Source organism: Colias eurytheme, chromosome 19 (genome assembly GCF_061535395.1).
Source record: "Colias eurytheme isolate Ceu_HAF_F1 chromosome 19, ilColEury1 Martin Lab GWU primary, whole genome shotgun sequence".
Lineage (NCBI taxonomy): Eukaryota > Metazoa > Arthropoda > Insecta > Lepidoptera > Pieridae > Colias > Colias eurytheme.
In genome coordinates, this window is record NC_142998.1 from 5145718 (window position 1) to 5159182 (window position 13465).

Below are 13465 nucleotides of genomic sequence, written 5' to 3' on the forward strand. Positions count from 1 at the left end.
ATAAAGTTAATATGCTGGTAGCGATATTGCAGAAAAGCGTAGGGAAGAATGCAATAGATATCAGTAGGTAGTATGCTTAGCATTCAATACATATATTACGGGACCATGTGATGGTGAACATATTTTTTTTTCTATAGGAATTACAATATCCTTTTAATTGTATTTATAAATGGCCAATAACTAAGAGAAACTGATAGAAACAAGAATATATGCTAGTTTATTTCTCATTGTTCACCTTGCTTACTGATCTAGTATGAAGTGTGATATATTTATGGGCTAATGGCTATCTTTCTCAGACATTTAATTCGATCAATTCATCAATGATGGAGTTGTCGTTACTGACCCTGACATAATATTGATATTTTGGATTATAATTTAAAGGCTTACGGGGTGAATGTTGAGGCACGTTTTGGGACTGACAAAACAATATTATTGTTATTAAATTATTATCGATCTTTATAGGGAGGTACATGTTGAGGAAAATTGAAACCGAGTGGTAGTGAAATTCTCGAGAAATTATTTATATTGTAGATATAGAAGCACATTTTTTAATGCATTAAAACCTATTATGGTATAACGTATAAGTATGAATATAAAAGCATTATTTTCGAGAACAACCTCTTAAAATAATGATCCATTAACCGAAAAGTTTCTAGCTAAGCGCTACGCATTTTTACATCAATGCGTCTGTAAGTAATTTATTTCAGTTTTTAAATGAAATAATTTGTTGTGGAACATAATAAAGAGTTTGGATAATATTTTTTTTTTCGTTGACAAACAGAAGTAAAACGTCCGATAAACACAAAGGAACGATTATCATTACTTGGTTAAAACTTATTGGTCTTAAACAACCGTCGCAATAATAGAAAATAAAATGAGTGAATTAATGATAACATGCATTATAAAGTGCTATCTACTAACATATCAGAATACTTAAAACAATAATGATAAAACAAGTAGGTAGAATAGTCGGGAAACATTTTCTAATTACGTAGTACGAGTAGGAACTAGATATTACAAGAAGGTATACCTACAATGGAGATAAACAAGATAAGCAGCAATACAACCCACGACACTCGATCCTTTTATTCCAATTTGCATTTAGTTTATTTTTAGGGTTCCGTACTAAAGGACGGGAACCTATTATTTGACTATTACTGAGACTTCGTTGTCTGTCTGTCTGTCTCCAGGCTGTGTATAAACCGTGATAGCTAGTAAAAGCTGAAATTTTCACAAATGATGTATTTCCGTTGCCGCTACAACAAATATGTATTAAAAATAAAAAAAATAATAATAAAATATTAAGGCCTAATACAATAAACGTGATTTTTAATATAAATGGATAGTACGGAACCCTTCGTGCGCGAGTCCAACTCGCACTTGGCTGGTTTTTATTTATAATATAGTTCGATAAAAAGGAACGTAAAAACACGAACGAAAATATCTATTTTTTATCCTGTTTTATCTTCATTCACAAACTATACGTAAAATATGGCTTCTTTCTCTAATCCCTCCTTTGATAAAATACGGCGAAAATTGAATATGTCATCCTTGCCACCTGCAAAGAAACAAAGTTATTTCCAAGTCGAAGCATTTCTTCTTTTTCTTTTTACTTTTTATTTTATATACGAAGATAAAGATATACTCGTGGTTAAATTTAAGTGAAATAAAACTTTTGAGTTAAAAATTCTAATATGTTTTATGTAGAGCTTTTCTCCACACTACGCCTGTTTAAATTTTAACCAAACTAAATAAAACACGAACGAATTTTTAGATGATTCTTTTGCTTATTTAAAAATTCATTTTACTTGCAATGTTATTTGAAAATTATAAAAAAAAATGTGTAAACTAACGGCTATTTAAATAATATAGCAAAATATTAAGATACTAACTTACAAGAAAATTTTAAACATTTTATTATATACTAGCGGTCCGCCCCGGCTTCGTCTGTGGTACATATTTACGTTTTCTCTACATAAGACCCATCCTCGTACTTCAAGGAATATAATAAAAAAAGAAATATCGAAATCGGTCCACCCGTTCACGCGTGATGCCGTGACCGAGGAAAACGGGTATCATTTTTATATGTATAGGTATATATATAGAATAGATATATAGCTAATAAGTATAACTAAACTAGCTTCATTCGGTAGGTAGGTACTAATATAAATTATTAAATATTAGTATTTTTATAAATTAATTATGAAAAGGAATTTTACAATATAAACTAATTCTTTCACAGTAAATAGGTACTCACTGATACAAACGTAGCATAGGATAAATCTTGAACACCAAAAGCTTTTAATATAAGAGGTTTCTGCGCTTGTGCACACCCAATCAAAACAAGTTGTCTTATATTATCCTTATGGGCTTCTTTCTCCATTTCACAACAATGCCACCCACAATAAAACATCGCATTTGAAAGTAATGATGCCTGCAATTATTATATACTATTAGCTTTTTTATTCCAATTAAATAATTAGCCGTCAGTGATAGCATCTATGCAACAATAAGTATATTTAAAGAGCCATTTCCACTTTTATTTATTAAACAATAAATTAAAATCAATTGAAAGATGATCATCTACTTAAGGTACTCGTTTATCTTCCGTTTTCTCACAAAGTTATAACTAAGACGTTAATAGTTTCATGACATTTGATATACCGCGTTTACGTGACAAACTAAAATCGATATTTCGTAATAACAGTAATAACCAAATGTGTTTCAATAATAATAATTATTTGTTTATGTTCGTTCATTTCTAGTGGCATTATGACAGTAATTGCAAACAATTACAATATCGCGCGGCTTTTACTAAATGAACGTTGATAAGAAAATTAATTAATGACTAAGGTTTCTCTAAAATTTAATTATTTCCGACACAAAATTTTAATTTACATACAGTAAATTTGAATATATTTATTACGTATCAAAACGAATGTGTAGGAACATAAGTTTTATACCATCTACATGATACTTTTTTAGAAATAACAACGGAAATCATAAAAAAAGAATACCAGATTTATTTATAGTTTTGCTGTTGAAGTTACCTGATATGTAATTTCACCGGCGTTCCAAAGGTTCAAAGCCAATAAAAAGAATAGCGAGCCCACGAACGTGTATGTCATAAACGCGTTTGTTAAATCCAAGTGAGGGGATAACTGAAAATAACATCTTTTATAAAATATGAAGATTATTTTTAGATAAAGGTTAGGTTACTTATTTTAGTTACCTACTATATATATATAATGAACATGTATATTGCCTATGTAATTATGTAAAGTCTCTGGAATATGAATGTAACATTAATTCGACCTACTTGTTATACAACATTCTTGAATATTACGTATTTATTATTTGTAATAGCTATCAAGATACATAGATGATCTGGCGGTGTGCAATAATAAATGTTTCGAGATTTAATTAAAAGTGAAGAAAGCACCAAGAAATAATTTTCAACGATAGCATTAGTGGCGCGAACATGGCAGCCTAGATAAGTCAGGTTAATATAGTGGTCTGAGCGCACGCAATCAGTGCCGCCATTAAAGAAACTTGAAACTTTGCAACTCTTTCTACTTACCGCTAAACGAAGCAAAAGTAAAACTGCTACCGCTGAACTTTCACAAACTTGCAATGACATTATAATACCGAATACACGGTGTATTTCTTCAGCTAGGCTGTACAGAAGGAACGAACACGTTAATCCCACGCAATATGTGTCAAGTGGATCAGATTTTGTACAGAGCTAGACGGTAGATTTTTACTTTACTTTTGACGCTGTGTCAATTAGGGACGGATGAAAAACACAATTTCGTTTTATTTGTATCTTTAATTGAAGTAAATGTACATGTGAAATGAGCAAAGAAAAGGTAAAAATATAACTACAAAGGCAGAAAAAGAATAAAAGATTTGAATAAAAATAGCAATGGCTAACAATAATTTTCAACTTCCACAACAATCGATATTACATAGCAAGTATCAGCAATAGTAATGGCTTTCAATAAAACGGCACAATAATGAGAAAGAAATGCAATAAGCTATGATAAAGACGACGAAGAGGATAAATCGCGTGCAACGTTTCGAGAGCAGGAAGAAAAATAAAATTCCCTATTATGAAGTATCAGGACAGAGAGTTTTAATGCTTTATAAGTGTATTTACGAACCAATAATATTTATTTGTTCGGGTTAAACTTATTTCCGAGAATTTTTGATATAATTATATCAAAAATGTGCTTTCCTTTTATAGAGCCCATACACGTGTATACGACAATTTATGTTCTACAAAGGGAGATTAGAAATTTCTTAATGACTCAGACTCATTCGTCAACGTAAATTATCATATGAAAAGTATGAATATAATTTCTATAGACTTAAATAAGTTAAGCGTACTTGACTCGAATTATGTATCGTCTACTTGACACATGAAAAAAGGATTTATTATTATGAAAAGTGGTTCTTTTTTTCATTATTTATTATAGTAATATGTTTGGATATAATATTAATGAATAGGTTACATACAAGAGGGAATAAGGACGATTCGTTAAAGTGACTTAGTTACATTTAGACAAGTTATAACTTATTCGAAAGTGTATTGAAATAGAATAGAATTTATGTTAAACATACATGTATTTAAAAAATAACTCTACAGATTAATATATCCACAAGGAACGGGAATATCATGTTCATTACGCTGAATGCGGTATAATCACGGCATCGTTGAAGTCAGCTGTGCATTGAAAACAATGGAAATGAACCAATTATTGATTAAGCAAGATATCAAACCGTATTCAATATGAATCTCCACTTTGAATTAGCATCACTAATAATTATCCTAGTTGTATTATTGTGATGTCTATAGACAATTCTTACACGTTGAAAAATCACATTTAGGGTTATTCATACGAAATGCATAGGATGGAACGAAAATATCCAGTTTTTTTAGTTTTCAAAAGTAATCAAAATTTCATTAACAAATTATACTTACTGTAATAATTTTTGGTGCATTAAAATTCCCTCTAAACAACCAGATTTCAAAATGTTAATTGCCCTTCGCTTATTCATGGTTTTGACGTTTATATCAAAATCGTCCCGGATGTTTTCATAATGATGACAAAGTGTAATAAACTTGTATGCCATCATTATGAGATGGATAATAGGCATACAGTCAGCCGCCATCATCGGTAACATCATATACAACCAGGTTATATAAAAGAATGCACGGATAATTGCTGCCAAAATTGAATTATCGTCGTAAAATGGTAAAAAAGTAACAACAGTGTAGAACGGAGCTCCTAGAAGTTAAAATTATGATTACGAGAATTACATAATTTTTTTATTAAACGGCGTCTTCACGTACCTATTTTCTGTAAAATATAACTCAATTTATTAGCCAACATTGTGTCCAGTAAATATTTCATTTAAATCGCATGAATAAAATATGTAGAACGATAAAAATGTAAATTCACTTGCCTTCACTTATTACCTTCCTCAAGCTCTCAATGCCGTAGGCGCCTAACGACAAATAGACGCTCACAGCGTAAAATGTAATTCCAAATTTTACTTTCCTGTATTGCTCTTCCATAATGTGCTCCACTTCAATATCCTCCATGACGGTTGCCATTTCATAGTTCAATTTCCTTATAGAATTCTTGTGATATAACAAGAAGAACATTTTAGCGAGTATGATGTTATGAATAGCCGAGAACATGACGGCTGAATTCTTTTCCACTTCAGGAAATTTTCCGAACATTGCAGCGAAATTTTCAAATAAAATCATTGTTACGTATACTGAAAAGGATAACACAGTATAAAGTTTGTAGAATATCGACTCTTTAAATGTATCTTCATAATCGAAATTTCCAGAGCCCGAGTAATAAACGTATTTGCAAAAAATTCGCAGCAACATTTTCGTGTTAATAAACATTTCAATATTTTTTCCGATTATATCGAATGAATGCCGCAGGCTTGTTTTTTGTATTCGATAGTCCTTTTAATACGGCCAATTCATAGAGGTAACGAAAAATACTATGAAAATATGTCAGAAAAAGGCATGTAATAGCTTAATTACTGTAAAAGTTTTAATAATACCTAGTGTCATTTTGATAACTGAGTATTAAACAAAATCTAATTGCTGGCATAAATCGAAAGTTTGTATGTGATAAATGATTCAACATTAATATTTAATAACATATAACGTAATAATTGGAAAAGTGACTATAGTAGAAGTGTAGGAATGTGTTGTCTGTGGTTAATTAACAACGCAGTTAATTAATGCCAAGGACATTTTGACTACATACAGATATTTAATATTTATGCGGCACTTGATTAAAATGTCATACCTACATTTAATTTATTTTGACATGGGATAATATAACATGAAGCAGAAGATGGACAGAGACTTAATTTGGACGCGTGATACCATTCTAATACGCATTTAGAAATTAATTATGACATAAAATTTAAATGGCGTTTTTTACAAACACAACATGACATGGGTTATTTTAACAATTCAATCAATGATTTTAACGATTAGTAATTAGTATACCGAGAAGGTGTTTGGAATAAATTAACCTAAACTATTATTTTTGATCTTATCTCATCTTCATCATATTGGGCTTAAAAAATAACTGTATCTGTATAGAGTTATTTCTAATCGACGATGTAATTAAAAAAGACTCAAAAGAATAAGCACCCACACACACACACACTAATACAGCAATTTATTGATATTATACTAATTTCCAGTCTATTCCTTTTTTCAAAACACAAAAGCGATCGAGCTTAATATCGACAAGGGATTCCAGTTCTAAGATACTTAGCGAGCTCACAAGTATGGTTGCCAATTGCTTTGATTTTATCGAAGATATTTTTTTAATTTTCTTTATTACAGCTATCCTTGCTCGCTCTGTTTTAAAATTAAATGGTAACTGATACAACGCTATTATAGTGCCATTTTATATAAAACTTCGACGGGATTACAATGTATTTAATTAATTGTGAATAGAAAAAAATACTAGTCCGTACAATAACACCTACCTACAATCCACATACAATATGTATTAATCTTAATAATTATTTACAATATATATATGTATGTATTAGAAATGTTAAAACAGGTAGGTAATAAAAATCGATGTTGCAACTGATTATAGTTAGTCATAAAACTTATTTTATCCATTAATTATTGCTTATAAAAATAAACAAGACGTTTTATTTTTTACATCCTTATATGTACATCCCAATCCCTATCTTGATTAAACAGCCTATTCATGCTTTACATAAATCACGGTAACACATTCACAAGCGAGTTCAATTTAATACCCGTCTTAGCTATAAATTTAGCGCTAACTTAATATGTGTCTATCTAAAATTAATTCACTAAAGACATTCATAGAATATGTTTATACATGGTTCATACTTAGCATTATAATTCGAAACCACTCTCCAGGGATGCATTCCTTATCAGTCCGGATAATATGTCAATTCTGTATGATTCCTTACTTAACGTCGTTTTGTCCTCGTAAATTTTGAATACCTAATGAAGCCTTATTATACGTCATATATGGCTGAAATTTATTTAGTATCCTACAAATATGTTTATATCTCATGTAATGTTATTGTAACACATTGTAAAATATTTTTATTATTTACTCGCCCAGTTCTTACACGCAGGTAGGCAAAACAAAGAAAAACCGAAGAAAGTATTGCATAACAACAACATTTGGACAAAATTGGTCATAAATTATTTATCTATTTTTACTATTTTATATATAACTAGCTTTCCGCCCGCTTCGCCCGCTTTGTCTAAAACATAATAAATTATATACTAAAACCTTCCTCTTGAATCACTCTGTCTATTAAAAAAAACATCAAAATCCGTTGCGTAGTTTTTAAGATTTAAGCATACATAGGGACATAGGGACAGAGAAAGCGACTTTGTTTTATAATTTATACTATGTAGGGAAAACAAGGTTTGGTCAATGGCCGCCCTAAAAATAAAAACGCCACTTCCCACACTAAATCTGGCATTGATCTTTTCGTTACCATTATCACAACGGAACTTTCCACAGAACACAACATTTTGCAACATTCAACACCTCTAATGAGAGATAATTCCAAACAATTGGGAGATTTATTCACTTCGCTAGAAAAGGTTAGTTGGGTAGACGTTCAAACACCTTTTACCGATACCTACGACAATATATCACTGTGAAAGTCCCTGCGGATATAGCTTTGGATCACGTATACTCGTATTCGAATTGTTTTTCGACAAACCCCACCGTTCACCTGAATTTTTATACAGCTTTTATAAAACTTTTATTTTAACATAGTATAAGCAATTATTACTGAACTGTGTTAATTTTAAATTATTTAATGTTTTTTGAAATCTTTTTTTGAACCGCTTTTAAAATAAATTTCAAATTAATGTTGTTTAAAGACTCTTCCATAATTGTCGTAGCAACAAATCTTCGTAGATACTTCGTAGCGTGTAGCGGCGTAGCGCTTGCAAAATAATGAATTAAACAAAACAACATTTCTTTATGTAGGTAACTGAAGATTTCAAGTAAAGGTTTTGGGCCCTGAAAGAAAAACAGGCTATTTCCGTATATCGATTTTCTGCTTTATAAACATAATCCATTATTAAAATTAAAATTATTCTTTTAAAATTATTCTAACTGTATAATTATTCTAACTGCTTGAATAATAATTATGTTTATATTTAGTTGAATGTTTTAGGCATAGTGTGTTTTATCATATAATTATTATAAACGCTTTAATTAAATTAATGAAATAAATCATATTTGTGAATTATTAATAAGTTGATAAAACTATCGTCGACGTGTCGAGTGTTATTATTTACCCTTTACATTACATAGTATATCCATACTAATATTATAAATGCGAAAGTAACTCTGTCTGTCTGTCTGTTACTCAATCACGCCTTAACTACTGAACCAATTTGCATGAAATTTGGTATAGAGATATTTTGATACCCGAGAAAGGACATAGGCCACTTTTTATTGCGAAATATGTACCACAGGCGAAGCTGGGGCGGACCGCTAGTAGTATATAAATGTAAAGAAACAAGAGAAAAATTATAAGTAAAGTTTTTAGTTTTAGTTTAGTTAGTAATTGAATTTGTAACTCGTAATGAAAATCGTTAAATATAATCTTTAATTCAAATCTTTTCTCTTTATAATATTAGCACAGTATTACAATATTATTTCCTACAGTAAGGAATCGCCTTTGATGTCGCGCGATGCCGCCGCCAGCGTAGGTACTTACGCTGCCACACGAAAATACGCTAGGGTTGCAACAAATAGGAAATAAAACAATTTTGATTATTAATATTATGATGAAATCATTTATTCATATGTACATTCAAAATAATTGCGATTATTAAATCTGATGTAATTATTTGTTCATAAATATATAATTACAGATATTGCACTGCTAAATATTATTTACGTGGACACTTTATTTTTGGATGTTCTTAATTGTATATTATACCATTTAACTAAGTAATGCATTCGCATTGGGATGTACAATCTGATTAGAAAATAATGAGGACAACATATACATAGCTTTGATTTTAATTCAACAGATACAATTAATACAATCTTTCTGAAATATTGTTTCCTTCTGGGATTTCAATGTAGATTTACATCCGTAAACGGAACAGTTTTTGCGCGTCGTAATAGAATATGTAAGTACCTATGTATAATAAAATTATTACACAAAAAATACGACTGCGTCGTCCTTTCGCGATAGTTAATGCAAACTCAGCGTGATTGCATTAAGCGGCCCGCGTCGCCCGACCCCCCGCCAGTTCCCCTCCGTTTCTCTGCACAAGTACATTCGTCGCCATACTGTAGGATGGTAATACTGTGATATTAGTGTAAGGTATAAGAGTTATAATAATATTAGTATAAGGTATTTCCTAGTTATTATCCAGAAGTAAAAGTTAAAATATGATATCCATATCACGCATTAATATAAATAAACATAAACTTTTCACACTTAATGAAAACTTATGATTTTGTAGTACTAAATATATTTTAATCAACATTATGTTTATTCAATTAATCACAACTAACACTTGAAATAAAAAATGTATAGTTCAATTTAAAGGGAACTTCAAGACATTTGCTTGTCAACACCTCGAAGAACTGGGAAAAGCCATTTTAAAGTTAAATTAGTTTAAAGTTTGTGCGATTCGAATGCTCGCTGCCTTTCTATATAAGAAGGAGACGTCACATTTCTCAGTTAAAAAATGAGACTTATACTTGGATTAAGTTTAAACTTATTCACTTCTAGAACCTTCCATAACAAGCAGTGTACTCCATTATATTACGGATAGGTTAGGATTACATACAGAAACGAGACGAATAAGAAAAAAATTACATCAAAAGGGTCCTGTGCCGGAATGTTTGATATGGTTTATGGTTTAACATAAAATATATCCAATATTTTCGTACAGGAAATTAAGTTCGCGCACAAAATATTTACCGCAATTCAGTTTATTTACTAAATGCAAATTCAACCATTACGTAAACAAATACTTAACGACAGCGTTATTCAGTGTTATTGTTGTATAAATATGGGACTCCACACAAAATAAACGTTATTACATTTCAACAAACACCATATGTTAATTGATTTCTTTGCTTTATTATTAATTAGTGGTTTAGATTTCGTTATTGTATTGTAGAAAATATAAATTAATGCAAAGATTTTACAACAGAGACATCTTATTTTATTACATAAATGATATTTCTGTTAATATTATTTTTGATTTGATGGCGTTTATTTACCGATTATTCTACACCCTTAACAATTACTCGCTAACGTCCCTTCTTCTTTTATAGCTCTCTCGGAAGCGCTCAGCCGACACCTAAAGAGCTCAGCGCCAAATTATAACTACATTAAGATACGAAAATCCTCAATGATATGGTTTTTAAATTTAATTAATTAGCGATATTTTATGGTAACATTAATAAAAGGAAATAAGGATTTAAAATAAGTTAATGAATTGAATTATATTAAAAAAGCGAATCCCCTTAAGCCACATCAAGCAGCAAAATAACCACCGAAGTTTATTTTTATAAATCTTTTTATATGCCGTGTGTTCTGTAAATAAATCCATACTAATATTATAAATGCGAAAGTAACTCTGTCTGTCTGTCTGTCTGTTACTCAATCACGCCTAAACTACTGAACCAATTTGCATGAAATTTGGTATGGAGATATTTTGATACCCGAGAAAGGACATAGGCTACCTTTTATTGCGAAATATGTACCACGGCCGAAGCCGGGGCGGGCCACTATATAAAAATAATTTTGATTTTCGTACATGTCAATCATTAGTTGTCAATCCTGTCAAATACGGTTGAATACGGTCAAAACAAGCAAAATATTGTTTGACATTCATGCGTTCAAAAATGTATTTTGTGTAAAATAATTAAAAAGTAAAAAGGGTGAATAAACTATTGTCTGTATTTTTTTTAAATCAATTATTGAAAAGTGCAATTAAAGCAGATACATAAAAATTCCTCAAATATTTGTGTTTACGCGTGCTTTCAGAAGTTGATAAGGTATTTTCGGTGAGGAAACTAACCAAGAAGGATAGTTCGATTAATTATTTAAAAAAAAAATCTCTAAAAATGTAAAAATTCTGACAACTATTTGTCGCGATTTCGTCGACTGCTTCAACAATATTGCGTTGAAATAATATTATAACGTTAAAATTGAAACGGAGGCCCTGGCTCATTCGATTGAACCAAGCTAAATTGCGTTTTGAAGATTACATCCATTTACGCGATGCAATTAGCACAGAGAAGAAGATGCAGAAAATATTGGGCTATTTAGGTGCTTAGGTGCAAGTTAGGTGCTATTTTACCGGCGACATACACAGGTAGCCCAAGTCATACGCATGAATATGCGCAAGATGCAATGACATATGTTCGTCATTATGGTCGGCCTGGATCTATTCATTACATTTACATGAAATCCAAAATGGATGGAAATTATTCTACTGCTGCGTCCCGGACAATTATCAAGTGATCGGCTCGACATTACCACACGTGTTTTCAAGCAATGAGTTACATTAAAGCAACACATCTTTCGGATTATTCAATGATGGATGTATTCAATCGATCCAGACCGACATTATGTTGTAATCACGAATATGATTGACCGTGTGGCACCATCAACCGCCAATCACCATGCATGGTTGACAGCGAGTGTTCCAAAAGGAATCCACGAAAATTTACTGTAGAAACTATCACAGGCAACAAGATGATAGTGGTAGAACTATCATAACTAAAGTGAAAGGAAACGATTTCGTGGTCGACACCAGTTAAAGAATGAAAAGAGTTAATCCGAATGCATCCCAGGCTGCAAAACGTAGTTTAATTCGATAATTTTTCTCTGGCACGTGTATGAAGTAATCAAGTATCTAATTATTGTTTTTTTTTATTCTTTTTCCTATACCTATGTGTTATTCATCGAAATAAAATGCTGTTATATATCTTTATTTATTTTGTATCATTGTATTCCATTCATCAAAGCCTAAATTAGTTCCAAGCCCAAAGGTAACACGACATTCATTGACTGGGCGGTACGAAGTTCGCCGGGCCAGCTAGAAAAAATTAAAATTAAAAAAAAATTCAATAAAAGTGTAAAAAATTAAAATTATTTGTTGCGATTTCGTCGACTGCGTCAACAATATTGCGTAGCTATAAACAAGTTAAATTGCGTTTTGAAGATTGCATCCATTTACGCCATGCAATTAGCACAGAAGAAGATGCAGAAAATGTTGGTCTATTGATTATTTTACCGGCGACATACACAGGTAGCCCAAGTGAATATGTGCAAGATGCAATGACATAATAATATTATGTTCGTCATTATGGTCGGCCAGATCTATTCATTACATTTATATGTAATCGGAAATGGATGGAAATTATTCAACTGTTGCTTCCCGGACAAATATCAAGTGATCGGCACGTCATCACCACACGTGTTTTCAAGAAAAAAATCCGATCACTGATGAGTTACATTAAAGGAACACATCTTTGGGATTATTCAATTATGGATGTATTCAATCGAATGACGAAAATCTGGCTTGCAGCATGCACACATTTTAATTCGGTTAGTCGAAAGAATAAAATATATGAGTGTGCGGGGATTGCTAATCCTAAAACCGATCCAGACCGACATGACGTTTTTATCACGAATATGATTCATGGACCGTGTGAAACCATCAACCAACAAACACCATGCATGGTTGACAGCGAGTGTACCAAAAGGTATCCACGAAAATTGATGTCAAAGACCATCACAAGCAACGATGGTTACCCACTGTATTAGCGTCGATCGCCTAATGATAATGGTAGAACTATTATCACAACTTAAGTGAAACGAAACGATGGCGTGGTCGATAACAGTTAAAGAATGAAAAGAG

At 31.3% G+C, this 13465-nt stretch overlaps 1 protein-coding gene across 1 annotated transcript; it reads right to left on the reverse strand.

Annotated features, from left to right (window-relative positions):
* Positions 1–1504: 1504 nt before the first annotated feature.
* On the reverse strand, positions 1505–5923 carry LOC149900147 (uncharacterized). The gene is made up of 6 exons (XM_090113209.1): positions 5470–5923; positions 4985–5291; positions 3581–3677; positions 3051–3161; positions 2258–2434; positions 1505–1558 (listed from the first exon to the last, which is right to left on the reverse strand). Exons 1-6 carry the CDS (start codon positions 5921–5923, stop codon positions 1505–1507), a joined length of 1200 nt encoding a protein of 399 aa, XP_089969335.1.
* Between the last annotated feature and the right edge of the window lie 7542 nt (positions 5924–13465).